Source organism: Podarcis tiliguerta, assembly GCF_965153285.1.
Source record: "Podarcis tiliguerta genome assembly, chromosome: 3".
Taxonomy (NCBI): Eukaryota; Metazoa; Chordata; class Lepidosauria; order Squamata; family Lacertidae; genus Podarcis; species Podarcis tiliguerta.
The window spans coordinates 105,164,024-105,189,362 of NC_139536.1; the positions used below are offsets into that span (position 1 = coordinate 105,164,024).

General features: G+C 45.9%; 1 protein-coding gene across 5 annotated transcripts; it reads left to right on the top strand.

Annotated features, from left to right (window-relative positions):
- The first annotated feature begins 21 nt into the window (after positions 1-21).
- MKKS (MKKS centrosomal shuttling protein) lies at positions 22-22,277 on the top strand. Of its 5 annotated transcripts, none has more exons than XM_083431976.1 (6): positions 22-286; positions 10,006-10,109; positions 14,345-15,752; positions 17,695-17,870; positions 18,998-19,108; positions 20,968-22,277. In XM_083431976.1, exons 3-6 carry the CDS (start codon positions 14,759-14,761, stop codon positions 21,406-21,408), a joined length of 1,722 nt encoding a protein of 573 aa, XP_083288102.1. In that variant the 5' UTR covers positions 22-286; positions 10,006-10,109; positions 14,345-14,758; the 3' UTR covers positions 21,409-22,277. The 5 variants fall into 5 exon arrangements, with proteins under 5 accessions (XP_083288102.1, XP_083288101.1, XP_083288099.1 ...); XM_083431975.1 differs by having other exon boundaries at positions 25-286; positions 9,871-10,109; XM_083431973.1 differs by having other exon boundaries at positions 26-286; positions 9,875-10,109.
- Positions 22,278-25,339: the final 3,062 nt, after the last annotated feature.

A 25,339-nucleotide genomic window follows, 5' to 3' on the forward strand; every position in this document is an offset into this window, starting at 1 on the left:
TGCCGGGCGGCAGCCAATAGCTCCTTCACAGCCCACGCTCCGGCAATTGGCCTGCCGGTTTCATGGGAGAGAGGCCTAGTCTCCCTCCTACATGCGCACTACAGCTCCCAGAATGCACAGAGGGCCCCTTACCGTGGACGGCCTAGCTCTTCGCGTTCGTGGTGCATCCTGGGATATGTAGTCTCATTTCTCCTTGAAGTCCATTTCAGGAGAGCTGCGGAGCTTGAGAGGTTTGGAGAATATTTGCTGGCCCGTCCAAGAGAGAGAGAGAGAGATAGAGATAGAGGTACTGGAGCAGCAGGGGGAGGAAACCCTCTGTTATTTATTATTATTATTATTATTATTATTACTACTACTACTACTACTGGGGTGGACATTGAATTGTGGAGATTTAACCTTCTCTCAGCAGCAGAGGAAGATAAGAGACTTGGCTACTTTTACTCTTCCCTTCCTCCCCTTTTTCAAAAATTCTAAATGCTGGAGAAGGGCAATTGGAAAACACGAAAAATTAATCTCAAATTCCTGACACCTGCAAAGTTGTTGAATTTTTTCTTAGGAAGACCCCAAAATTGATAGTTGTTTATTTCCTTGACATCTGATGGGAGGGCGCCACCACCGAGAAGGCCCTCTGCCTGGTTCCCTGTAACCTCACTTCTTGCAGGGAGGGAACCGCCAGAAGGCCCTCTGAGCTGTACCTCAGTGTCTGGCCTGAATGATGGGGGTGGAGACGCTCCTTTCGGTGTACTGGGCTGAGGCCGTTTAGGACTTTAAAGGTCAGCACCAACACTTTGAATTGTGCTCGGAAATGTACTGGGAGCCAATGTAGGTCTTTCAGGACCAGTGTTATGTGGTCTCAGCGGCCGCTCCCAGTCACCAGTCTAGCTGCCGCATTCCAGATTAGTTGTAGTTTCCGGGTCACCTGCAAAGGTAGCCCCACCTAGAGCGCACTGCAGTAGTCCAAGCGTGAGATAACTAGAGAATGCACCACTCTGGCGAGACAGTCTGCGGACAGGTAGGGTCTCAGCCTGCATACCAGATGGAGCTGGTAAACAGCTGCACTGGACACAGAATTGAACTGCGCCTTCATGGACAGTTGTGAGTCCAAAATGACTCCCAGGCTGTGCACCTGGTCCTTCAGCGGCACGGATACCCCATTCAGGACCAGGGAGTCCTCCACACCTGCCCTCCCCCTGTCCCCCAAAAACAATACTTCTGTCTTGTCAGGATTCAACCTCAGTCTGTTAGCTGCCATCCGTCCTCCAACACTCCAGACACTCACACAAGACATTCACCGCCTTCAGACACTCACACAAGACATTCACCGCCTTCACTGGCTCTGATGTAAAAGAGAGGTAGAGGTAGGGAAGGTGTCTGGCCCAAGGTCATCCAGCAACCTTCATGACCAAGTAGGGATTCGAACCCATGTCTTGATAGTTTCTGTTCAGCACTTCAACCACTATAACACAACTGCTTTCAAGCCCTTAGCAGCAGAATCCCCATTTATCCATGTGTGCACTGAGAGGGTAACAAAAGTCTTCTTTATTTTGGGGTTTCGGGGTGCTGCAAGACCAGAGGAAAGGACATATTGCCACCACTTGCTGACTATGGTGCTATTGTTTCACAAATGTAAAAAAGGATCATGCCAGAGAGGAGCTTTCTTGTGTAAGAAACTAGTTTCTAAACAGGAAGTTATTTTGTCTGCAGAAATAAGTCCGTCCACATGCAATCTGGAGTTTTATGTAGCCCAGAAACCAGCTTAACATCTCATTTAGAACTGGGAAGCTCATTGCATAATGTGAAAAGTTGGGTCATCCTCATTGTGATCTTGAATATTGGAGTCCAGATATTGAATTTTAACTATCCAGATATGCTTAGTTGGTAGAGCATGAGATTCTTAATCTCAGGGTCATGGGTTCGATTGGACTAGATGACTAGATCGTGGTCCCTTCTAAGTCTACAAGTGTACGAAATGAACTACTGTAATTTATCAAACTGGAAGTTTGCTCGTGTGACTTAAATTTTAAAACCTGTCATTGCTTGTAATATTTATGCAAATCTAGCATACAGAACATACAAATCTAGCTACAAACATGAGTCTGACCAAACTGCGGGAGGCAGTGGAAGACAGGAGTGCCTGGCGTGCTCTGGTCCATGGGGTCACGAAGAGTCATACACAACTAAACAACTAAACAACAACAAAGCATACAGAACTGAGCCCTGAATAGTGTCTCTCTCTGCCCGTTGTAGTTCATAGCCTATGACCAGTCACAGCAAAACCCAGAATTGATTTGTTTTGCATTTCCACTAGGCATATAAATCCTGCTTTGGGGCTTACTGCAAGCATCTGCTTGATCACTCTGAGAATAATACGTTGAACTAAATGGTCTTTTGTCCTGATCCAGAAGGCTCTTGTTCATAGCTGTCAGCCTTCCCTTTTTTTGCGGGAAGTTCCCTTATTCCAGCGCCGTTTCCCGCTGCTATCCTGGATTGTTAGATATCCCGTAGACTGTCCCCGGGACAGGTGAGGCTGCTGATCCCTTATTTTCAAGGCTGCTGATCTCTTATTTTCAAATCTGAAAGTTAACAGCTATGCTCTTGTTACGTCTTTAAATTCATGTAGACTTGGGTGTAGTTAATGATCATGCAGGCATCTGTATTGCAAGCACTGTTTTTCTGCGTTTGGTGTTCTTAAACTATGGTATTATGAGTTTACAAGTGGGACGGCAACAAAATATTGCAATATAAAATGCTTCTGTCAGGGTTCCACCCACCCAACCAGCCATGTTGTTTTCCAAGGTACTCCATTCTGACCCCTGATACGATCCTGTCAGCACTTGCCAATTGATTTTGGCCTTAAAGGGGATTATTTTGACCAAGGGCAGCTGCACATGCCCATTTTGACTAACAGCTTGCCATTTTGCTTGGGCATTAAAGTTTGCATTTGCAAAACACTGTCACCCTAGTGCAGATAATGGGATCCACCCTCAGGAGCAAGGCTTCCACATGCATGTCACTTGCTGGAGCAGGAACCACCGTCATAAATCGGACGCAGCTTCAGCTGCAGAGCTGTTCTATCTGTACTGCATTGCTTTCAGTAGGGCAGAACTGAACTTTTACTTCGTCTACGTGACTGTGCAAGCAGTAAATGTCATTGTTCCTTTTTATGTCACTAGGATGGATTATATAACCCCACCCCACCCTAAAATACTGACTTTAATTCAGCTATTTAATTCATATATTTTCTGAACAAGATAACACATGTTACTGTTTGCTGTAACAATTATAATGTTTGTTTGTTACGAAGCAGAGCATTTACACAATCTAGGACAGGAGCACAAACCTAAACCTTCATTTGAAGTCAATTGGCTTTAAAATGTCTTAACTCTAGGTGGATTGTGACCTAAATGTCCGTGCCATTTGTTTGACAGTCCTATGACCTAAATTCAGATTGTCCCTCCCACCTCCCGTTCGTTCTTCCATGTAGAAAAGCAAAAGGGTGTTTGACAGAGGAGCACGGATTTATTTTCAGTGTCATTTAAAACATGTTGGCTTGTATTAAAAGCCAGCTTCATGTTAAACCGAATAATGGGGGGGGGGGGTGTTTTTTTAAAAAAGAAGATTTTGCTTATTTTAAAAGAAAAAAAGATGTGAAATTGTAAAAATCATTTATGGTTTTTTGTTCATCCTGCCTGCAGCTCGAACTGAATTGGGACAGATGTCTCTGACTGGTCATTTATTGGAAGCAAAAGACTAGTTCATTTTAAAACTGAATCTATATATGCTCTTTAACACGGGGGAGGTGGGTCTGCAGATTAAACGTAGTTCTCACTGAGATGATATGGTGTGCCTGAGCTTTACCAATTTAGCATAGTCATATGTATGAGGCTCATATCTATGAATAATGTGCCTTAGGATGATGGACTGGCTCCTACAAAAATATTCCCTTAGCATAGAACAGGCATGTCCAACAGGTAGAGTGTGATCTTCCGGTAGATCAATGGACGTCTGTGGTAGATCACTTGCTCCCCTCCAAAGAAGCTCAACAAGTTTGGCTCCCCTACAAAAAGGGGGTTCCCTCCTCCCTACAAAAAACTCAACAACTTTGACCTGAACCCCCCAAAAGGGTGTAGATCACTACCAGTCTTTAACTCCGTGAGTAGATCGCAGTCTCTTGGGAGTTGGCCACCCCTAGCATAGAAGACTAGGCATCGAGTGAAAGATTCTAGCCTCATCTTTTCTATGTGTAGAGATCTATTAGTTGTTTTTTAAGAAATTCGTTTCTACATGACCCTTGGAGTCCCTTCCAACTCTACAGCTCTGTGATCATGGAAGTCTCCAGTGGACTTCCAAAGTTGTCTTCCTCTTTGGCGATCACTCGTAGCCGAGTAAGATTGTCTTCCATAAACATGGTTTTAACAGTGAGTCCGTAAGTGACTCTGGAGGCCAATTCTGGATCCACACATCATTCCACAGTGGGGGCATAGGTTTGCAGGCGGGAGTTGATCACGGTTAGGGTTTGCCAAGCGTGCCTTCCTCTTAGCATGTTGTGTAACCCTGGCATTACCATTTTAATTAAAAGGGAAGAATGTTCTCGAATCTGAAGAAAGAGAAATATATTGTCAGAGCTAATACGAAAGCTTTCAAGAAGCACGCACACACTTGTATAAGGAAATGAAGAATTGTTAAAAATAAACGCCTAGGAGAATATGCAGCCCACAGAACAATCAGCCCTGCAGAGATTTACTTGTAGAATCGGGAACAGACTGCGTAAAATCAAATGGTAGCCCCTGAAAGGCAGTTTATTTTATTAAATGTAAACAGATCACTAGGGAAACATGCTCAATTGATGGCCAACCTATATTTTATGACTATCTAATTTTTCAGACTAGGAAATACTGATAGCAGTAGTTAGGAGTAGGGCATTGAGTCCTGCCCAGGATAGTTCTAAGGGCAAAAATACACACTCTGGAAGGCCAAACAGTATAAATAAATAGTTTCCTTGGTTTAACAGATAAGAGAGGTATAAGCCCCTACAGTCCAAAGACAATTGGAAAGCTTTTCCCATTTCTTTCCTCCTTGCAGAGAAATGTTTGAGGTAAATTTGGGAGAGTCAAAATGGCTTCCGGATTGTTCTCCTGTACAGTGGTACTTCTGGATACAAACGGGATCCGTTCCGGAGCCCCGTTCGCATCCTGAAGCGAACACAACCTGCGCGGGTCGCGATTCGCCGCTTCTGCGCATGCGTGTGACGTCATTTTGACCGTCTGCACATGCACGAGCAGCGAAACCCAGAAGTAGCGCATTCTGTTACTTCCGGGTCGCCGTGGAGCGCAACCCGAAAACACTCAACCTGAAACAACTTCAACCCAAGGTATGACTGTACTATTTCAGACACATGATTTATATCAGGCTTCTTCAACCTCGGCCCTCCAGATGTTTTTTTGGCCTACAACTCCCATGATCCCTAGCGAGCAGGACCAGTGGTCAGCGATAATGGGAATTGTAGTCTCAAAACATCTGGAGGGCCGAGGTTGAGGAAGCCTGGTTCATATGCTGTACTTATGTATGTGTTTGCTGTGTACATTTATGAACATTTATTCTATATTTGAGACCTTGGAATTCTTGTTAACAGAGGTTGTAGGCAGAATCCAGTGAAGTCTGCGTACTTGTGCATCAAAGATCCATTTGCGCTATGGGGATCCTGGTCTTTTGGTTTTTCCCCCTTCCTCCTCCACTACTCTGCCCCGCACCCACCCCATAATCTACTCTGGAGGTTTCATGAAGCATCAACCTATATAGAGCACAGTCATACTTCCATGCAATTATTGCAACTAGAGCAAGAACTGCCTGCCCCCAGAAGTCAAATGTGCTCTTGCTCTCAAACCCAGAAGTAATCAGGATATGTGAAGAACTGCATTCCCCTCCCTGTTAATAATGCTCCAGAGACAGCAAGTGTGGGATGCTAGCAGAGCATTTCTAAGAGGTATTCTGAACCCACTCAGTGCTTATCGTGAAAAAGAACAGGCAAAACAGAAAAACGAATTTGTACTGGAGAGTAATAACCAAGAAAAAGAGCATAAGAAGGCAGCCTCTTACAACAGTTCTTAATAAATTACCGTATTTTTCGCCCTATTGGACGCACCGGCCCATAGGACGCACCTAGTTTTCAGGGGGGGAAATCAAGGAAAAAAATATGATTTCCCCCCCGCAGCTCTGGGAGCAGCGGACAGGCTGCACGCAGCCTGTGCGCTACTCCAAGACCTTCTCCCTGCTTTTGCGGGAGGTGGCGGAATTCCCCCACCTCCCGCAAAAGCTCACAGGAGCCGTGCGCGACTCCTACGGGCTTTTCGACCAGGAGGGAAAAGGGACGGACTCGGCCAGTCACTCCCTTCTCCCTCCTCGGGGAAAAGCCCCCAAGAGAGGCGCTCTTCAAAGGGTGTGCGGCTCCTGCGGGCTCCTAGAAAAGCCCGCAGAAGCCGCGGAGCCCCTTTAAAGAGCGCGCGGCTTTTGCGGGAGGTGGGGGAATTCCCCCATCTCCTGCAAAAGCCCACAGGAGGGAGAAGGGACGGACTCGGCCAGTCAGTCCCTTCTCCCTCCTCGGGGAAAAGCCCCCAAGAGGGGCGCTCTTCAAAGGGTGTGCGGCTCCTGCGGGCTCCTAGAAAAGCCAGCGGAAGCCGCGGAGCCCCTTTAAAGAGCGCACGGCTTTTGCCTGCTTTTGTGGGAGGTGGGGGAATTCCCCCATCTCCCGCAAAAGCCCACAGGATGGTTGGAGAGTAGCGGGATGGCGTCGCGCGCCTTCCTGCTGCCCCCCATCCTCTGGGGCTGGCGAGGGGGGAAGCGCTGCTTTCCCCCCGCCAGCCTCAATGCCGGGATGGAGAGTAGCAGGAAGGCGTCGCGCGCCTTCCTGCTGCCCCCCATCCTCTGGGGCTGGCGAGGGGGGAAGCGCTGCTTTCCCCCCCGCCAGCCTCAATGCCGGGATGGAGAGTAGCAGGAAGGCGTTGCGCGCCTTCCTGCTGCCCCCCATCCTCTGGGGCTGGCGAGGGGGGAAGCGCTGCTTTCCCCCCGCCAGCCTCAATGCCGGGATGGAGAGTAGCAGGAAGGCGTTGCGCGCCTTCCTGCTGCCCCCCATCCTTTGGGGCTGGCGAGGGGGGAAGCGCTGCTTTCCCCCCCGCCAGCCTCAATGCCGGGATGGAGAGTAGCAGGAAGGCGTCGCGCGCCTTCCTGCTGCCCCCCATCCTCTGGGGCTGGCGAGGGGGGAAGCGCTGCTTTCCCCCCGCCAGCCTCAATGCCGGGATGGAGAGTAGCAGGAAGGCGTTGCGCGCCTTCCTGCTGCCCCCCATCCTTTGGGGCTGGCGAGGGGGGAAGCGCTGCTTTCCCCCCCGCCAGCCTCAATGCCGGGATGGAGAGTAGCAGGAAGGCGTTGTGCGCCTTCCTGCTGCCCCCCATCCTTTGGGGCTGGCGAGGGGGGAAGCGCTGCTTTCCCCCCCGCCAGCCTCAATGCCAGGATGGAGAGTAGCAGGAAGGCGTTGCGCGCCTTCCTGCTGCCCCCCATCCTCTGGGGCTGGCGAGGGGGGAAGCAGAATCTCCTGGCTTCAGCGGAAGCAACGCAAAGACTCCGGAGCGCAGGCTTCGGAGGCTTCGCGTTGCTATCGCTGAAGCCAAGGAGCCTGCATTCGCCCCATAAGACGCACACACATTTCCCCTTCATTTTTGGAGGGGGAAATGTGCGTCTTATAGGGCGAAAAATACGGTAAGTATCTGCTAACAAATGAACTTGGAACTTTTAGAAACACAGACTCTTAATTTCAGTAAACAAAACAAAATGAATGTGGGACTAAACTGCTTGAGTTACCTGCATATCAGGTTAAAGAAAGAACAACATATGAACCCAGTTCCTCCAATAAAAAGGAGAATTGATATAGCTAGGTCTTCAGAAGAGATTATTTATTTAGGGCACTTACAAAACATGCCAGAGAATACGGGTGTTTGCAATGTTTTGGTGTTCAGCTTTGGATTGGTGGGGGATGAAGCATTCTATTCCGACTCTGTTTTTAACATGCTTATGTGGTTTCTTTTTTGTGTATTTAATTTGTTTTCAAATCACTTCAGGGTATTATTTTTTATTATTATTATTTTGTCGTGGAAAGCAATATATACATTTAATAAACCTGACCGAAACGTCATTGTACCATTTTGAAACAAACAAAAAATACAAATCAAGTTACCAAACAAATTGACTTTAAATCAGCTAAATGCCTGGGTAACGAAAATATATTAACATGCAGGCCTGGGTTAAGACCTTTAGAGGCCCTAAGCGCTTAAAAGATTTGGGTTCCTCTTCATATATATCTAATTCAAAATCTAAACTATAGAATAAAATTTTATTTTTCGAAATGAAACAACCTACAGTAAGATGGAAAATGATGTTTATTTTTCCATATAAATAATGTTTATTTTTGTTCAGCTGCGCCATATGGTTCATGGTAAATCCAGCAATGGAATTTTTTTGTGGTGCCCCCCTTCCCTTGATGCCCTAAGCATGTGATTATTTTGCTTAATGCTTAATCCAGCCCTGTTCAAAAGACACCTCCAAAACCTACCAGGGCCAAGGCCAGCTAGATTCCATAATCACTGTTCTCTTGTTGAGAAAGCCCTCTCACATATTGCTGCATATCACACAGTTGGTAAGTACGTTTCCGAGCACAATTCAAAGTGTTGGTGCTGACCTTTAAAGCCCTAAACGGCCTCGGTCCAGTATATCTGAAGGAGCGTCTCCTCCCCCATCGTTCTGCCCGGACACTGAGGTCCAGCTCCGAGGGCCTTCTGGCGGTTCCCTCACTGCGAGAGGCCAAGTTACAGGGAACCAGGCAGAGGGCCTTCTCGGTAGTGGCGCCTGCCCTGTGGAACGCCCCCCCATCAGATGTCAAAGCGATAAACAACTACCTGACATTCAGAAGACATCTGAAGGCAGCCCTGTTCAGGGAAGTTTTTAATATGTGACATTTTAGTGTATTTTTCATCTTTGTTGGAAGCCACCCAGAGTGGCTGGGGAAACCCAGCCAGATGGGCGGGGTACAAATAATAAATTATTATTATTATTATTATTATTATTATTAGTGCAGGATTTTTAAGAGTGCACCCCCACATAGAATCATATAATTGTGGAGTTGGAAGGGACCCTAAGGATTATCTAGTCCAACCCCCCTAGAATTCAGGAATCGGCAACTGCCCCATACGGGGATCAAACCTGCGACCTTGGAATTATCAGTACCATGCTCTAACCAACCAAGCTATCCAGACTCTGATCTTGTGCTGCAAGTAGTTAAGGATTTCATTATTTAATGGGCACAGAACTTAGGGAGGGAATTGTGGGGGAAAGAGCACAGGTTTTCTCCAAACATGAATCGAAAATAAAATTGCTATAAGATTATGGCTAGATGGCATGTCCTTGGAAACAAGTACAGTCGTACCTTGGAAGCTGAACACCTTAGGAGTCTAACCTTTTGGCTCCCAAACGCTGCAAAGCCGGAAGTGAGTGTTCCGGTTTGCAAACATTCTTTGGAAGCCAAATGTCCAACGTGGCTTACGCATGCAAGAAGCTCCTGCAGCCAATCGGAAGCTGCGTCTTGGTTGTCAAATGTTTCTGGAAGTCGAACGGACTTCCGGAACGGATTCCGTTCGACAACCAAGGTACGACTGTACTCCTTAAATTTGTGGGGCTTATTTCTGAGACAATATCATTAGGATCATGCTACCCAAATGCAAACGTTCAGTCTTTGCTTGATTGCACAATTATTACTGTTGGGGTATGAGGGTGCATGCGTGTTTAAATTGTGTTCAGTATTTCAAATTTTCCTATTCTTTACATAGGTAGCAGCCAGACACGCTATGGGCATTAAAACCATTTGGAAGAACTACAAAGTTTTGCTTGTTATGGGACCTAGCCTTGTGTTGATACACTGGGGCTGGTATAACATCAAATCCAATCCTATGTTCCAGCCAAAGAGTGAGGACACTGTCCCGGACCCTGGCCTTGTGACATACGCACTGCAACAGGACAGCAAAAGTAAAAAAAATAGCCAATAACGGTGCTGCAGAAAAATCGAAAGGTAAGTTCCTGCTGCAGCGAGAACAAAACCATTAAGGCAATGCAAATAAAAGAGAATCTTGTATTGCAGCAAAATTATAGAAATCGTTCCCTTTTCCTGCAGCTCTACAATCCAGAGCTTCTTCCTGTGCCCAGAACACTAGTGGTCCATAATAGGCAGTCCTTGGCTCTGCCTATTGTCGAGGACAGGCACAGATTTTACGCTAGCAACTTCCGAAAGTCAGTCCATAAGAGAGGTGGGTTTAGAAAGCACATTTGGAAGCAAATCTGCTCCACTTCCATTAATAGCATAGTTACTACGAGGCTGAACTACAAACCGGGAAGTCCTTGGTTGAGATTTAACTTCTGCTCTGAGCTCACTAAGCTTTCCTAGGCAAGGTGTTCTCCCTGGGGCTTGAGAGAATTACACAGGCCCTACCTTACAGGGTTGTTGTAAAGAGCAAAAATGCGAAGCACTTTGAAAACCCGACAGTGGTCTAGATATGCATCCATTCTGAAGGAAATCAGCCCTGAGTGCTCACTGGAAGGACAGATCGTGAAGCTGAGGCTCCAATACTTTGGCCACCTCATGAGAAGAGAAGACTCACTGGAAAAGACCCTGATGTTGGGAAAGATGGAGGGCACAAGGAGAAGGGGACGACAGAGGACGAGATGGTTAGACAGTGTTCTCGAAGCTACAAACATGAATCTGACCAAACTGCAGGTAGCAGTGGAAGACAGGAGTGCCTGGCGTGCTCTGGTCCATGGGGTCACGAAGAGTCGGACACGACTGAACGACTAAACAACAACAACAATGTCGTCGTCGTGTACAGCTCCATGACTAAAATTGTTTTCACGGAAAAACCCAATAAAAACCTGGTTTGATTTTTCTTCCTGCTAACTGAAAACCAGGCAGCTGCGTGACCCAGGAAAATGCACCGGGATTAGCGACACTTAAATTGGCGGTGGGCAACTGGGTTCTTTAAGAATCCGAGCTTTCGTTTTGGTTTTCATTTCATCCTGGTTGTGGGGCGTACGTCTGAATATGGATTTGCTGCTTTAAATTTAAGGTGCAGCCATTCCCCCAACGCCGCCGCCTGTTTATCTTTTTTAAAATGTGCTTTCCTGGTTGCTTGAATTCATCTGCTGTGACATTTTTCATCAGTTTACATTTTCATACAGGGTGGCAAAATGGGATGCGGGCACTGATCAGATCAGTAATGAATGTGAAGCATCCCAGCTGCGGTTCACCAGCTGCCTTTGCAGAGCTGCTGCAGATACGGTTCTCCATGCATAATGCATAGAAGCACATGCCTAACCTAATTTTTCTGAACCCGCCTGTCTGCAAGCTTCAATAATTATTACTAAGGTTGTTTTTTTAAAAAAATAAAAATAAAAACCGGGGTTTCTGTAAACATAGAAAAGAAAAGAGGTTTGCCATCAATACTGCAGTCCTTCGGCTAATTTATACCGACAGATTGTAGTGCATTAACATAATGCAGTCTTTATGCAGAAGTGTGTCTTAAACATTGTCTCAGGGTTTGGTTTTAAATCTGCTGTAGATCTTCATTGGGCTCTTCAGTTGTGTTTCTTTTAATTGCATTGTAATTATGTCTGCAGGAATTGGGGTGGGGATGAGAATAGAGCAGGTATAGGCAAACTCGGCCCTCCAGATGTTTTGGGACTACAACTCCCATCATCCCTGACCACTGGTCCTGTTAGCTAGGGGTGATAGGAGTTGTAGTCCCAAAACATCTGGAGGGCCGAGTTTGCCTATGCCTGGAATAGAGAGTCGAACACTAAAAGGGGGAGCTGGCAATATGGAAATGTTGCATTTGTGTTTTGCCTCATATCTCTGCAAATGCTAAATATAAATATATATTTTCAACAAGAAAGCTGAGGCTTAGAAGATCCCATTGCCCTCTTCCTCTCCTCCTGTGGACTCCCATAATTGTAGCATGATCCGAGATTGGTTGTGATGAAGAATGGGCTCATAAACATACATTTAACATAGGCAGGGGGTGCTGAGCCAATTCCAAAAGCAAACAAATAATAATTAAGCGTATTAGGTCAGATCCTTACAGCAATGATCCAAATCACACACTCCCACCCCAACAATCATTGTAATCACCAGTGCAGCACCCAAACCATCCTCCAGCATTGGTCAAAGGTGATGTGTGACTGATGTGGCCGTCGGCCCCCAGTAGGAAAACAAGCCTAATGGGCAAAGGCAGCCAAGAGGTGGCCACTGGCAGAGCAAATCTAGGAATAGCAAATTCATTCCAGCTGCTTCAAGAATTGCAGATAAATTGCCCAGGCGCAATAAATTCATTCCAGACTCGTCCTGTTTAGAGTAGGCCCATTGACTATTTCTTTTAAAAAAATTATTTATATTTTTCAAGGTTATACATTTCATTAGTTTGACAATCAGTTTAACATTTCAAAGTTTGACTCCCTTCCCCCTCTTTCTGTGGTTTTTAAATTTATTTTTTAATATCTTCTGCATATCCAAATTCATTTAATTATCTACTTTAAATATATACTCTTAGGAAATTGCAGGTTATTACAATAATCCTGCCAGTGTTTTTATCAGTTTGCATTTTATCTGTAAATATCCAACAAACCATTTCCATTCTTTAATAAAAAGTTTGTTATCTTGATTTCTTACCCTTCCGGCAAGTTTCGCCATTTCTGCATATTCCATAAGTTTTTGTCTCCATTCTTCCTTTGCTGGGACTTCTGCTTCTTTCCACTTTTGGACAAATAGCATTCTTGCTGCTGTAGTAGCATACATGAATAAGTTTCTATACAATTTAGGTAGTTCTGTCCCTATAATTCCCATTGGCTAAGTATAGGAACCACCACGGTTCCAGTTCTGCCCTCCATACCCCAATGCCCATGACAAGGTGCAGCCAGCAAATGGCTGAGATCCCTTTCCTGCCCACCTACAGGGATGGGCATGGCAACTGTGGCTTTTATTTTCCACCAGCATATGAAGTTTTGAAGGCCACGTAGTCTGACACCAACCAAGAACTACCCATGGCCAATGACACTCACGGATCCCATCTGCAAACCTGATCATATGCATTGTGGGTGCTCTTGCTACTCCCTTGTTTGGTTGGGCCATGATGGAAAGATGTGCAGCTGCATTGTCTGAACCTTGTGGCCATGCTGGCAGTACTGCTTGGGCGCATGGGTTGATTTCGGGAACCTTCTGCTGCATTGCACTGCCTACTGTTGCATTCTGATGTTTGTCCTTGGTCTGAAGGTTGGCTGTGTGGGTTTCGGCTGCAGTGGGAAGTTGTGGATTGTGGCTTCCTTTCTTCTGGCTCTTCCCCCACCCCCCAATTTAGAATTTCATTGCCAAGGACTCATGGGGCACCTGTTGGAGACCAATGTGGTTGGATATGGGAGCAGACAAAGAACTGATTGGCCAAGAAAGGATGCAACACTTACAGTGAAGAATTCCACTTTTCCTAGTTTCATCTTCAAACTCTGTATTAAACTGATAATTCCCCTAAAATTCAAGAGGTCAATAGGCTTTCTGTTTCATTTAAAATTAAATTAAAATGACATATCAGGTTTCTGAAGAGACAGTTAAAGTCTATACCATTCAGCCATGCCCCCTAACATCTTGTCGCTGGGATGTGTTGTGTCTAAAGATTCACACTAGGGTTTTTTTTGGGGGGGGTACCAGTTCCCTAACATAAACAGGATGTTTCCAATATTTCACACACCTTGCTCGTGCAGCCAGAGTTATCGGATACCCGATCACATGATGTGCCTCCTGTCAAATACATGATAGGACTTTAAATGAGCCCCAACGGTGTTAAAAAGATAAGCAGAGTGATCCGTTTGGTGTGAATTGTCTTGCTAAAATGTGAGCTGAGAAAATGCATGATTATTTCGGTCACATTTCTGCTTTGTACGCCAAAATATAGGTGAAATGAAGCCCTGCAAGTCAAAATTAGGGTGTTTCCTTGGCTGGTTGCTTTGGTTACTGTTTCTCTCTCCCAGCATTTTAAAAGAACACGGGATTTTTGCATTGTGCTTGCATAACCGATTATACAGGGAAGGACTTGTGAGGGTCTTTTAACCAGTTTGAATGCACATTATGCTATAATCACATTCTGCTGAGCTGGCCTGCTGTTTGCCCGCAGGTCTCATTGAAATATATTGTATCTACAACAAATAACAAGCAACTGTGCCTCTAACGGCAGCCTCATTCACCACCCGTCTCTTTTTCTAAAACTGTAGGTGCACTTCACTTTGTTCATTTGAGTTTTGGGCCGTGAACAAAAGAGATGAAGAAGATCAGCTGGATTCGGAAAAACTGGCTCCTTGTGGCTGGACTGTCATTTGTCGGTGTCCATCTTGGGACCTATTTCATTCAACGAGCCGCAAAGTCCTCTGCTAAATCAAACTTGGAAATCAAATCAAAGGGTCTTGACGAATGACGCAATCTCTGCATCTTCACATTGGTAGCTAGCATAGCAAGTGTGCATTTGTTTTGTCATTGACTCCATAGTTGATTAAATGTGCTTTGTGGAAACGGAAACATATCCTTTTTCTTCTTCTTTTCCTTTTAACATTTCCGTAAGTGCCGGGAAGAAGAGACAACTATATGGGGTGTAGTAAGTCCTGAATGGAATCTTACCTGGGGAGAGAAAAATGTCTCGCCTCGATGCTAAAAAGCCCTCATTGTGTACCAGCGAACCTTTGACTAAGGAAGCCATTAGCTGTGTTCTGTCTGTGTTCAGTGAAATAGTCAAGTCTTGCTATGGCCCCACAGGTAGGTTTAAACAGCTCCACAATGGTATGGGAGGATATGTCCGCACCACATCGCAGTCATCCGCGTTGCTCGCTGGCCTCTGCATCACCCACCCAGTGCTAAAACTTCTGACAGCCTCCATGCAGAGTCACCTCTCCCGTTTCAGCGACTGCGGCTTATTCACGGCCATTCTCTGCTGCAGCCTGCTTGAAAAAATCCGAGCCTTGAACGTTGCTCCATGCACTTCCATTAAAATCTGCCAGCACCTTTTGAGCCTGTGCACTGACTATCTCTCATCCGAAGCATGCGGCTGTAGAATGCCGGTGGATTTCGGCAGCTCCAAGATACCTCTCGGTTTGGTGCGCAGTGTGCTGACCAGCAAACGGGCCTGCATGCTTAGCAGGAGTGAGGCAGAGCATATCAGCACTCTGGTGCTGAAGGCCTTTGTGTTGACCATCAGCCCACAAAACATGGAGACCAGCGTTGCGTTCGGGAAATGTCTTTATATACCTGTGAAAGATAGGAGAGCTATGGATTCTGCTGTCTATCCTGGACTTCTGATTGAAACACCCGACTTGAATCTGACCACAGAGCTTCCCATCAGAACAGCTTCTTCGGGCGCAATCAAGATGGCGCTTTTCTCTCTGTCCCTATCAGGAGACTTGTCCGACACAGGAGAAGGAACCATCTTTGTCCATCAAAGAGTGTTTCTGGAAGCGGAAGTCTTGGGCCAGTTGCTTAATTTAGGCAGGCAAATGGTAGACGATGGTGTGAGCCTTGTGGTGTGCCAAAAAGTTATCCACCCAGCCTTGAAGCAGTACTTGAAAGAGGAACAGGTTGTGGCTGTAGAAAGGGTTGGGGCGGCAATGATGGAGCCGCTGAAGCAAATGACAGGTAACAAGCAGATTTTTGTTCTTATCATGTGAAAGGGGACGCGGGTGGCGCTGTGATTTAAACCACTGAGCCTAGGGCTTGCCGATCAGAAGGTCGGCGGTTAGAATCCCCGTGATGGGGTGAGCTCCCGTTGCTCGGTCCCTGCTCCTGCCAACCTAGCAGTTCGAAAGGACGTCAAAGTGCAAGTAGATAAATAGGTACCGCTCCGGTGGGAAGGTAAACGGCGTTTCCATGCGCTGCTCTGGTTCGCCAGAAGTGGCTTAGTCATGCTGGCCACATGACCCGGAAGCTGTACGCCAGCTCCCTCGGCCAGTAAAGCGAGATGAGCGTCGCAACCCCAGAGTCGGTCACGACTGGACCTAATGGTCAGGGGACCTTTAGTCATGTGAAAATGCCAAAATGAAGACTTTAAAAAGAGTTTTCGATCTTGAAAGGTTCATGATGTGCTTCTCGGGGAAGAGTAATGCTATAAGCAGTATTCTCGCTCGTGACAATTCCTCCGATGTGCTACTTTCCATCCCCATGTTTTGGTTCGTTAATGAGGGTGCGCCGTTCAAATATAGTCCATGTAGCTAATGGTGCATGTGGCTCTTCATTGGCTCTGCTGATGCAGCCCAACTATGATGATGCATATAAATTTAATAGCAATAAGAATAAACAGTGTTAAGTTAAGTTAATCGCCTTTTAGGCTTCCTCTACATGAATAGGAGTTCACTTTTTGAATAATGAGAATTATATGCCACGGGGGGAGTGGAGCACCAGGATTTTAGAGATGCTTTGCTGGGGCATGACCAAAAAAAGGTTGGGAACCACTGGTCTAGACTTAAGAGGGCACATGGTGGCGCATATAACTGACGGCAACATTTTTCAGCCCAGCCTTCTCTTGGCAACCTTGTGGGCAGAGGAACTAATGTGAATGTTACCTTTCGTACAGCAGGCTAGTTTCTAAAAACTCTCCTCCATGCAGGCAAGCAAGAGCCCTCACTGGAATTCAAGGATTTATTATTTTTTATTATTATAATTTTTTTAACTCGAAGCAACATACAACCAGATCAAAAAAAACCAGGCAATAAACCCCACTTAGATGCATTAAAACCAATAGGAAAGAGAAACATATCTCAGCTAGGCAAAAACACTGAGGGAGGGCTCCAAGCAGGACATGTGAGGGGGATGGGCTGGGGGAGAGGGAGGTGGAAGGGGGCATGACCTCTGGGAAGGTCCTGAGGGCCAGATAAGGGAGGTGGGGGCCTGCATGCCCCTGGCCTGAAGTTCCTCATCCCTGGGCTACAACCCAGGGGAAGAAGAATTAAGAATTAGAGAACCATGTAGAAAATGATAGGGACGCAGGTGGCGCTGTGGGTTAAACCACAGAGCCTAGGACTTGCCGATCAGAAGGTCGGCGGTTCGAATCCCTGCAATGGGGTGAGTGCCCGTTGCTTGGTCCCAGCTCCTGCCAACCTAGCAGTTCAAAAGCACGTCAAAGTGCAAGTAGATAAATAGGTACCGCTCTGGCGGGAAGGTAAACAGCGTTTCCGTGCGCTGCTCTGGTTCGCCACAAGCGGCTTAGTCATGCTGGCCACATGACCCGGAAGCTGTACGCCAGCTCCCTGGGTCAATAAAGCGAGATGAGCGCCACAACCCCAGAGTCGGTCACAACTGGACCTAATGGTCAGGAGTCCCTTTACCTTTACCTTTTATAGAAAATGATATGAGCCCACCCCTACATTTTGATATAATTATTTGCCTTGTGCCTCAAGGTGTCTAATGAAGGCGCCAGCCAAACCTATCTGGGGAGAGCATTCCGCAAACGGGGAGCCACTGCAGAAAAGGCCCGTTCATTCTTTTGCCTTTGAAAAATGCTCGGTTCACTTCGGTTCCATGCAACGCTACGCGCAATGTTTGTGAGATAATGCCATGCCGTGACTTCCCCTCGTTTGAACAGGTTCTCAGCCGATGCCTTCTTTGCAATTTCTGTCCCCTGCTTGCTACGGCCGCCTGAAGGACTTGCGGGCCGAGTCGTTTGCTTCAAAGCGATTCTTGCATCTAATCCCTGACGACCCGGTTGTCTGCAGCTTGGTGCTCTGTAGCAGGAACGAAACTGCATGGGAGGAGCTGAGGGTAGGTGTAATCTCTTTAAATATCGGCTGCGATGCCTATTCTTGGAGAAGCATTGAGGGGACGAATCATTAATAGTTTGTGGAAATCTGCCAGTCCACCACTGCTTACGCTAACTAAGGAGGCAGTTTGCAAGTGACCTTATGCCAGGCTTCCTCAACCTCTGCCTGCCAAATGTTTTGAGACTACAGTTCCCATCATCCCTGACCACTGGTCCTGCTAGCTAAGGATCATGGGAGTTGTAGGCCAAAAACATCTGGAGGGCTGAGGTTGAGGAAGCCTGCCTTATGCTATCGGGATTGTGTTTACAAGCGGGGTCTCTTGAGCTAATTCGCATAGGTAGCAAAATCAGCTGCAGCTGAGCGAGACTTTTCGCCTAAATCGGCCTTCCTCGATGTGTTGCCTCCCGGTTGTGGTTGGTCTTGGGTTCAAGTCTCCGTTCAGCTATAAAAGTACCGTATTTTTCGCACCATAGGACGCACCGGACAATAGGACGCACTTTGTTTTAGAGGGGGGAGAACAAGAAAAAAAAAAATCTCCCTCTCTCTGCCCAGCACCCCTTCAGCGAAGTGGCAGGAGGCGCTGCGCAGAGAGGGGGAGAACTTTCCCTCTCTTGTTTTCCCGCTCTAAAGCAAGGTGCCGTTTAAGGTGCGTTCAGGCGGCTACCTTGGAAGCCTGGAGAGCGAGAGGGGTCGGGAGCAGCGGAAAGGCGCAGCGGAGAGGCTCCTGCCATAGCCGCGCGTCACCTCTCTAGCCGGGAGAGGGTCGCGGGGCTATGGCATCTTCGCTCCATAGGACGCACACACATTTCCCCTTCATTTTTGAAGGGGAAAAAGTGCATCCTATAGAGCGAAAAATACAGTATCCTGGTGACGTGAGCAAGTCAGGACTTCGCAGCCTCGATCAGCTCACAAGGTTGCTGTGGACAGAATGGGATAAGCCTTATGTCCGCTACACAGAGCTCCTTGAGGGAATGTGGCAGATGCAGATACAATGAGCGAATGGCTTTTTGTTTTAGATGGGTTGCATAAGGAGACCTCCACTTTAAAACCATTTCTTTATTTCACCTGGATTTTTCTTCCTCGGCTTAAAGAACAGTAACAACAGGAAGTCCTTTGCTTCTTTCCTAGCTGGCTTGTCAAACGGCGGAGCATGTTTTGCAATTAACTGTCTCCGACCCCTGGGTACTGTTAGGTGGCGGCTGTACAGAAACTCATTTGTCGTCCTACGTAAGGCACAAGGTATGCTGAGATCCGCGTGGCTTTTTAAAGCTGTTTAATGCACTTAAATCCGCTCAGAGCATTGAGGGTTATTGGTTTATTGGCGGAGGTGAAACACCTTACCGAGGCTCTAAATGCCTGCGATTCTTAAAACCCTGTATGGTTTGGGGATTTTGTTGCTGCCGCTGCTGATGTTGTTTAAATCCAAAACAGCATGGGCGGGTTCCCAGGAAGGGTGAAGCGAAGGAAGATGCTCTCTCCTTCCTTCTTTATTCTCTTGTCAGCTCAAAATTGCCTCCCACACGGAGAAAACTCCAGCACAAAAACCTTCCCAAGTTGTTTTTATCCCCTGTTGAGAGACACGCGGAGAGGAAGGCATACAACTTCCCCCACCTCTGCCCTGCTTGGGAAGGGTAATTTTGGTCTGGAAAATGACGAGAGAGAAAAGCAGGGTCTCCCCCACCTTGCAGATATCTTCTCCGATGAGCATGACTGGACTACAAAGCATCACAGATACCTGTGTGTTACTGAGTAGTCTGAGCCATAGCATCCTCAAGCCTGTATTGCTCTTTTTTGAAAAAAGTAAACGCACAAGCACTTCTTAAAATCTTATCCGATCAGCACATTCTCTAGTGAAAGGCCTCAGCCTCATTTACTCTCCTATCTATTTCGTTCATTCTTCAGTATTGCGTAAATGGCTATTTGAAAAATGCTTTTCCTGCTGTAAATTGAAACTGTGGAATGAGATATTTGTTCATCACTTATCTGATGTTTAGTGTATGAAAGCAGTCTGAGTAATAAAATTAATCCATTAGTTGTATTATTACGACGATCATTAATAATAATAATGCAGAATGAACCCTGAGTAGTAGCTATTATTATTATTATTATTATTATTATTATTATTATTATTATTACTATTATTATACCCTGCCCTGGGTTTCCCCAGCCACTCTGGGCAGCTCTCAACAGAATATTAAAACATGATAAAAATCAAACTTCCCTAAACAGGGCTGCCTTCAGATGTCTTCTAAAAGTCAGATGGTTGTTTATTTCCTTGACATCTGATGGGAGGTTGTTCCACAGGGTGGGCGCCACCACCGAGAAGGCCCTCTGTCCGGTTCCCTGTAACTTGGCTTCTCGCAGGGAGGGAACTGCCAGAAGGCCCTTGGAGCTGGACCTCAGTGTCCAGGCTGAATGATGGGGGTAGAGACCCTCCTTCGGGTATACTGGGCCGAGGCTGCTTAGGGCTTTAAAGGTCAATGCTAACACTTTGAATTGTGCTCGGAAACGCACTGGGAGCCAATGAAGAACTTTTAGGACTGGTGTTATATGGTCCCGGTGGCCACTCCCAATGGCGAAGGTGGTTTTGTTAGATTGCAAACCACCTAAGTCTCCTGCTGCTGAGTACACGATCTTTAATAGTTTGGATCCAGACTTAATCATACGCAGAGTAAATTGTAAATTTAAAATAATACAGAAAGAGGAAGAATAAATAATCATTAAACTGTCATGACAGACTTAGTTCCCATTGATTTCATTAGGTTTACTTTGAGTATGACTAAGTCTGGAACCACCCCAGTGACATTTACTAATAAATAAAAGGAGTGGAATTGTAATTAACATTGTTTTCCAGGCAAAATATTAATTTAAGACACTTGTTTTCTAAAAATAATGCTATCGTTGCTTTGCTTTCTCTGGCTCTAACCCTATATGGAGGCTGTAATCCTATGCTCAGTTTCCTGAGAGTAATACAGCGAGACTTACCTCTAAGTAAACAACGCATAGGATTGCTCTGCACGTTGAATATCTTTATTTTGTATCTTAATCATAACATACTAGAAAATAGTTTTCTCAACCCCATCCCCTTCCTATTTTAGAGTTACGCTGTGACATGCAGCACCTTGGAAAATTTGTGCTGCTCTCGGGCAGAGTTCCAGTTGGTGGCCGATTCCTTTTGTGGCTCGCTAGAATCTGTGTCTCGCTGCCTAGAGCATGACGGCGGCGACGTTCTCACCGATACGAAATGGGGACACTTTTGGAGCGTTCCACCTGATCTTCCAAGCGGGTCTGATTGGTCTGACGTAGTTCAGAGGTGCGGCTGCGGCCTTTGTGGCCCTCAGCAAGGTCTCAATTGGAAGATTCTGCAGTGCCGTTCTGGTCCTTTCCCCCCGCAAAGTTGCATTGGCGAGTCTTCCGTAACCTCCACCAACAATCCCGTTCTGGACTGCTTTGCGGCGAAAAGGAACGGCCTACAAGTCGCCGTCGAGACGGCCAGTCTGCTTTTAGACCTGTCCTATATCGTGGAAGATCATAATTAGGTTTCTTTTGCAAGCGTTTCTGCGTTTCACAGGTGTGCTGGCATGTAGTGCCGCCCCCATCCCATCACGTCTCCTTGCACCCACTGAAAAACCTCTTGAGGGACCTGTCCGGAAGAAGCATTCGACTTTGCACAAGGAGCTGCAGTTGGAAAAGTACGTCAGCTCCTGCACACCTGAAGGCTCTTTGCACATGCACAAGATCTCATTGGGATCCCTGCCTCCATGCTTGGGATGGCTGCTTTTAAAAATGGGAACAGACGGCTGCGAAAATTGGAACATGTATTTTTTCCTTTTGGAAAAATGAATAAATCCTTATTTAATAAATACATCGTAATAAAACCTTTCTCTAGGAAGTATTACAGACTGATGGGCCAGCGATGCAATGGTGGCAGTTAATGGAGGTTGGTTACCTTACTTGGCTGATAAAATAACAGCTTAAAAACATCTGATGGGTTAGTCATGTATTAAAAGCAGGTTACAAAATGAACCATGTGTCGCAAGCGATGTCAGCTGTAGAATTCCTGTATCACATGGCAGCTCGAAGCATCGGATGAATCTATAAAGCCAATATTAGTAAGGGGGTGCTTCAATTCTGCTATAATTGCCCTCCATTTCCTCACCTCCCCCTTCCTTGTACACCCCTCCCAATCTGCTCTGGAGGGTCCCACACACGGGCTGCAGGGAACAAGAGAGAGAAAGGAATTTCCGTCAAGGGCATGGAGGTCTGTTGAGCAAGTGGAGCTGGAGTTTTGTACACAGCCCCAAATCTCTTTTCAGGCCTAATTCATGATGCAAACATCTAGCTTTTCCTGATGTCGTTTATGTTTGATGGTTATATTTTGTCAATAAAAATGACATCTCTTCTTCTGCTTGCTGCTGTTATCAATTTCTTTGGAGGCCACTATGGATGGTTTCCTTACTAGAAATTAAGAATAAATCTTGTGTTTGTGTGTGTGTTCCTTATAGACTTTTGAATTGGCCATTTTGAATCCAGCTGTATGGTTGAAGATGGGTTCAGAAGTAGTAATCCCATATATTATGTTAATTTCCTCAGATAATTATCCCCATAGCTGAAACTTAGATTTCGAAAGCACGATTCACCAGTTGAAGGCCGCAGTTGTACAGTCCACAATTAAAATACCTAAATGACATCCATGATATTGCAGGAAAAATAGAAGTCTGGGAACATAACCCTTAATTGATGAACAGACTTTTGATTGAGAAATATATGCATTCTTTGTTGGCCAAACAATCTTTAAACAGAGCCAGAGTTCAGAGGTTTACCAGCAGCCACAGACTTAAATATCTGCACTCCCAACAGCTGAATTAAAACCCGAGATGGCTTTGTAAGTGAAGCTGTTAATCAATGGCTCCCTGTTTCGTATGTCAACCACATTTTTAAAAATAAAGGTGATGATAAAAAATGTACAGTGGTACCTCGGGTTAAGTACCGTATTTTTCGCTCTATAAGACGCACCAGACCATAAGACGCAGCTAGTTTTTGGAGGAGGAAAACAAGAAAAAAAATATTCTGAATCTCAGAAGCCAGAACAGCAAGAGGAATTGCTGTGCAGTGAAAGCAGCAATCCCTCTTGCTGTTCTGGCTTCTGGGATAGCTGCGCAGCCTGCATTCGCTCCATAAGACGCACACACATTTCCCCTTACTTTTTAGGAGGGAAAAAGTGAGCCTTATAGAGCAAAAAATACGGTACTTAATTCGTTCCGGAGGTCCATTCTTAACCTGAAACTGTACTTAACCTGAAGCACCACTTTGGCTAATGGGGCCTCCTGCTGCCGCCACGCCTCCGGAGCACGATTTCTGTTCTCCTCCTGAAGCAAAGTTCTTAACCTGAAGCACTATTTCTGGGTTAGCAGAGTCTGTAACCTGAAGCGTATGTAACCCGAGGTACCACTGTACAGGGACCTGCTGTTTAAGACGGAAGAGAATCCCGTGGGACATGACCAAGTCATTAAGCTTCCTTAATGCACCTCTAAATAAGAACAGAAATTATTTTCTCACAATATCCTTTTTTTTTTAAGGCAAAAATTAGAACCAAACAAGTTGCCACAAATAACGTTTTTTATTTGTCCAAGTGAAGAAAGTGTTGCCTCTATTTTTGGAACCATGGTGGGATAGCTGTTTGGGGGGGGGAGAGAAAAGTCATGCTGGAACATCCTAACAAATATTCGCTTGGTCACTTCGAAAAGCATACTGTACCATCTGGCAGCAAGCAGTATGATGTCAAATAATCCTACTAAATAAAAACAAAATCAGCAGATGGGGAAGGGACGTGTAAACTACTTTATTTTTAAGTATTGATGTATTTAAAGCAGGCCTGATTACTATGAACAACTCTGCTTTTGATTTGCAATTTTTGAAAAGGAAGGATACTGCCGTTATGCAGACAACGTCCACCTCTTGCCTTTCTTGGTCCAGCTTTCTAGTAAAACTGCCCTGAGACCCCTAGGTATAGGGCGGTATATAAATTTAATCTAATAATAATAATAATAATAGGTATTGAACTTCATGCTTGGCACCAGGTTCTTGTTGGAAATCCAAGCCTTTATCAGGAGAAACTGGCAACTGTCCCAGGCACCCGGCTTGGTCTCCTGTTGACCTCCCTGTCTGCTTTCCCGGCAAGATCCAGGCAGAGGTCGCGATAGGCGATCCTTCTCAGCGTGAGAAGAACACACACCCTCTTTCCTGCCCCCCCCCCCGGGCAGGGGAAAGAGATAGACAGAAAACGTATTTACATGCCTTTATTTCTGTCTTTGCAGCGTTACAAAGAAAACATGTCTGCTCTCTTCAAACTCCAGCAGTCGACTGAGCAAACACTTCCTGTACAGCTCATATTACACTCTGAGCTAATTCCGGTGCCCTCTGTTTCCCACGGACAGTCCCAACATCATGTGATGTTGTTTTTAAACAAGCAGCTCGCAGCAGCATTGTTTCTATATCGTAACAGTTCTTTCATAGCCCATGTCATACAGTTCCAAGAAGTTTCATCCAGCTGCCCACCATGTCCCCATGGGAGGCAGGAACGTTTGCTATCCTCCAGCTCCAGAGGATGGCATGGGTGGGCATTTGACAGCACCCGCAAACCAACAGAAGGCAAACTAACATAATGGCGCTACTGTTGCCACTTACTGCAGAAAACCCCAAGAAGAGCAGGTGCGACTAAATAGAATTGTCAGTTTGTATGTCTAACCCTGTGGATTCCAACATGGGGCATATGTTCCACGAGGGGGCAATTTGATTTTTAAGGGAGGGACAATTCAAGAATGAGTTATTAGCAGTAAATGGCCTTTTAGGTTTCCTATACGTGAATAGTACACTTTTTGAATACAGTGGTACCTCGGGTTAAGTACTTAATTCGTTCCGGAGGTCCGTACTTAACCTGAAACTGTTCTTAACCTGAAGCACTACTTTAGCTAATGGGGCCTCCTGCTGCCGCCGCGCCGCCGGAGCACAATTTCTGTTCTTATCCTGAAGCAAAGTTCTTAACCTGAAGCACTATTTCTGGGTTAGCAGAGTCTGTAACCTGAAGCGTATGTAACCCGAGGTACCACTGTAATAAGAATTCTATGTCACGGGAGGGGGCATTAGGATTTTAGGTGGGGCATGGCCAAAAGAAGGTTGGGAACCACTGGTCTAACCTGGTTAGGGGAAGGGTATAATAATAATAATTAATAATAATAATTTATTATTTATACCCTGCCCATCTGGCTGCGTTTCCCCAGCCACTCTGGGCGGCTTCCAACAGAACACTAAAATACAATAACCTATTAAACATTAAAAGCATGTCAGAGGGTACCCCAAATCCTGGAGCTTGCACTGCTCCCCCACTTTTATTTATCTCATTCTGAGGGTTCAATCTGCAAGTCACCAAGAGTGATTGTTGGGGGAGTGATGTGGAATAAGAGTAAAACC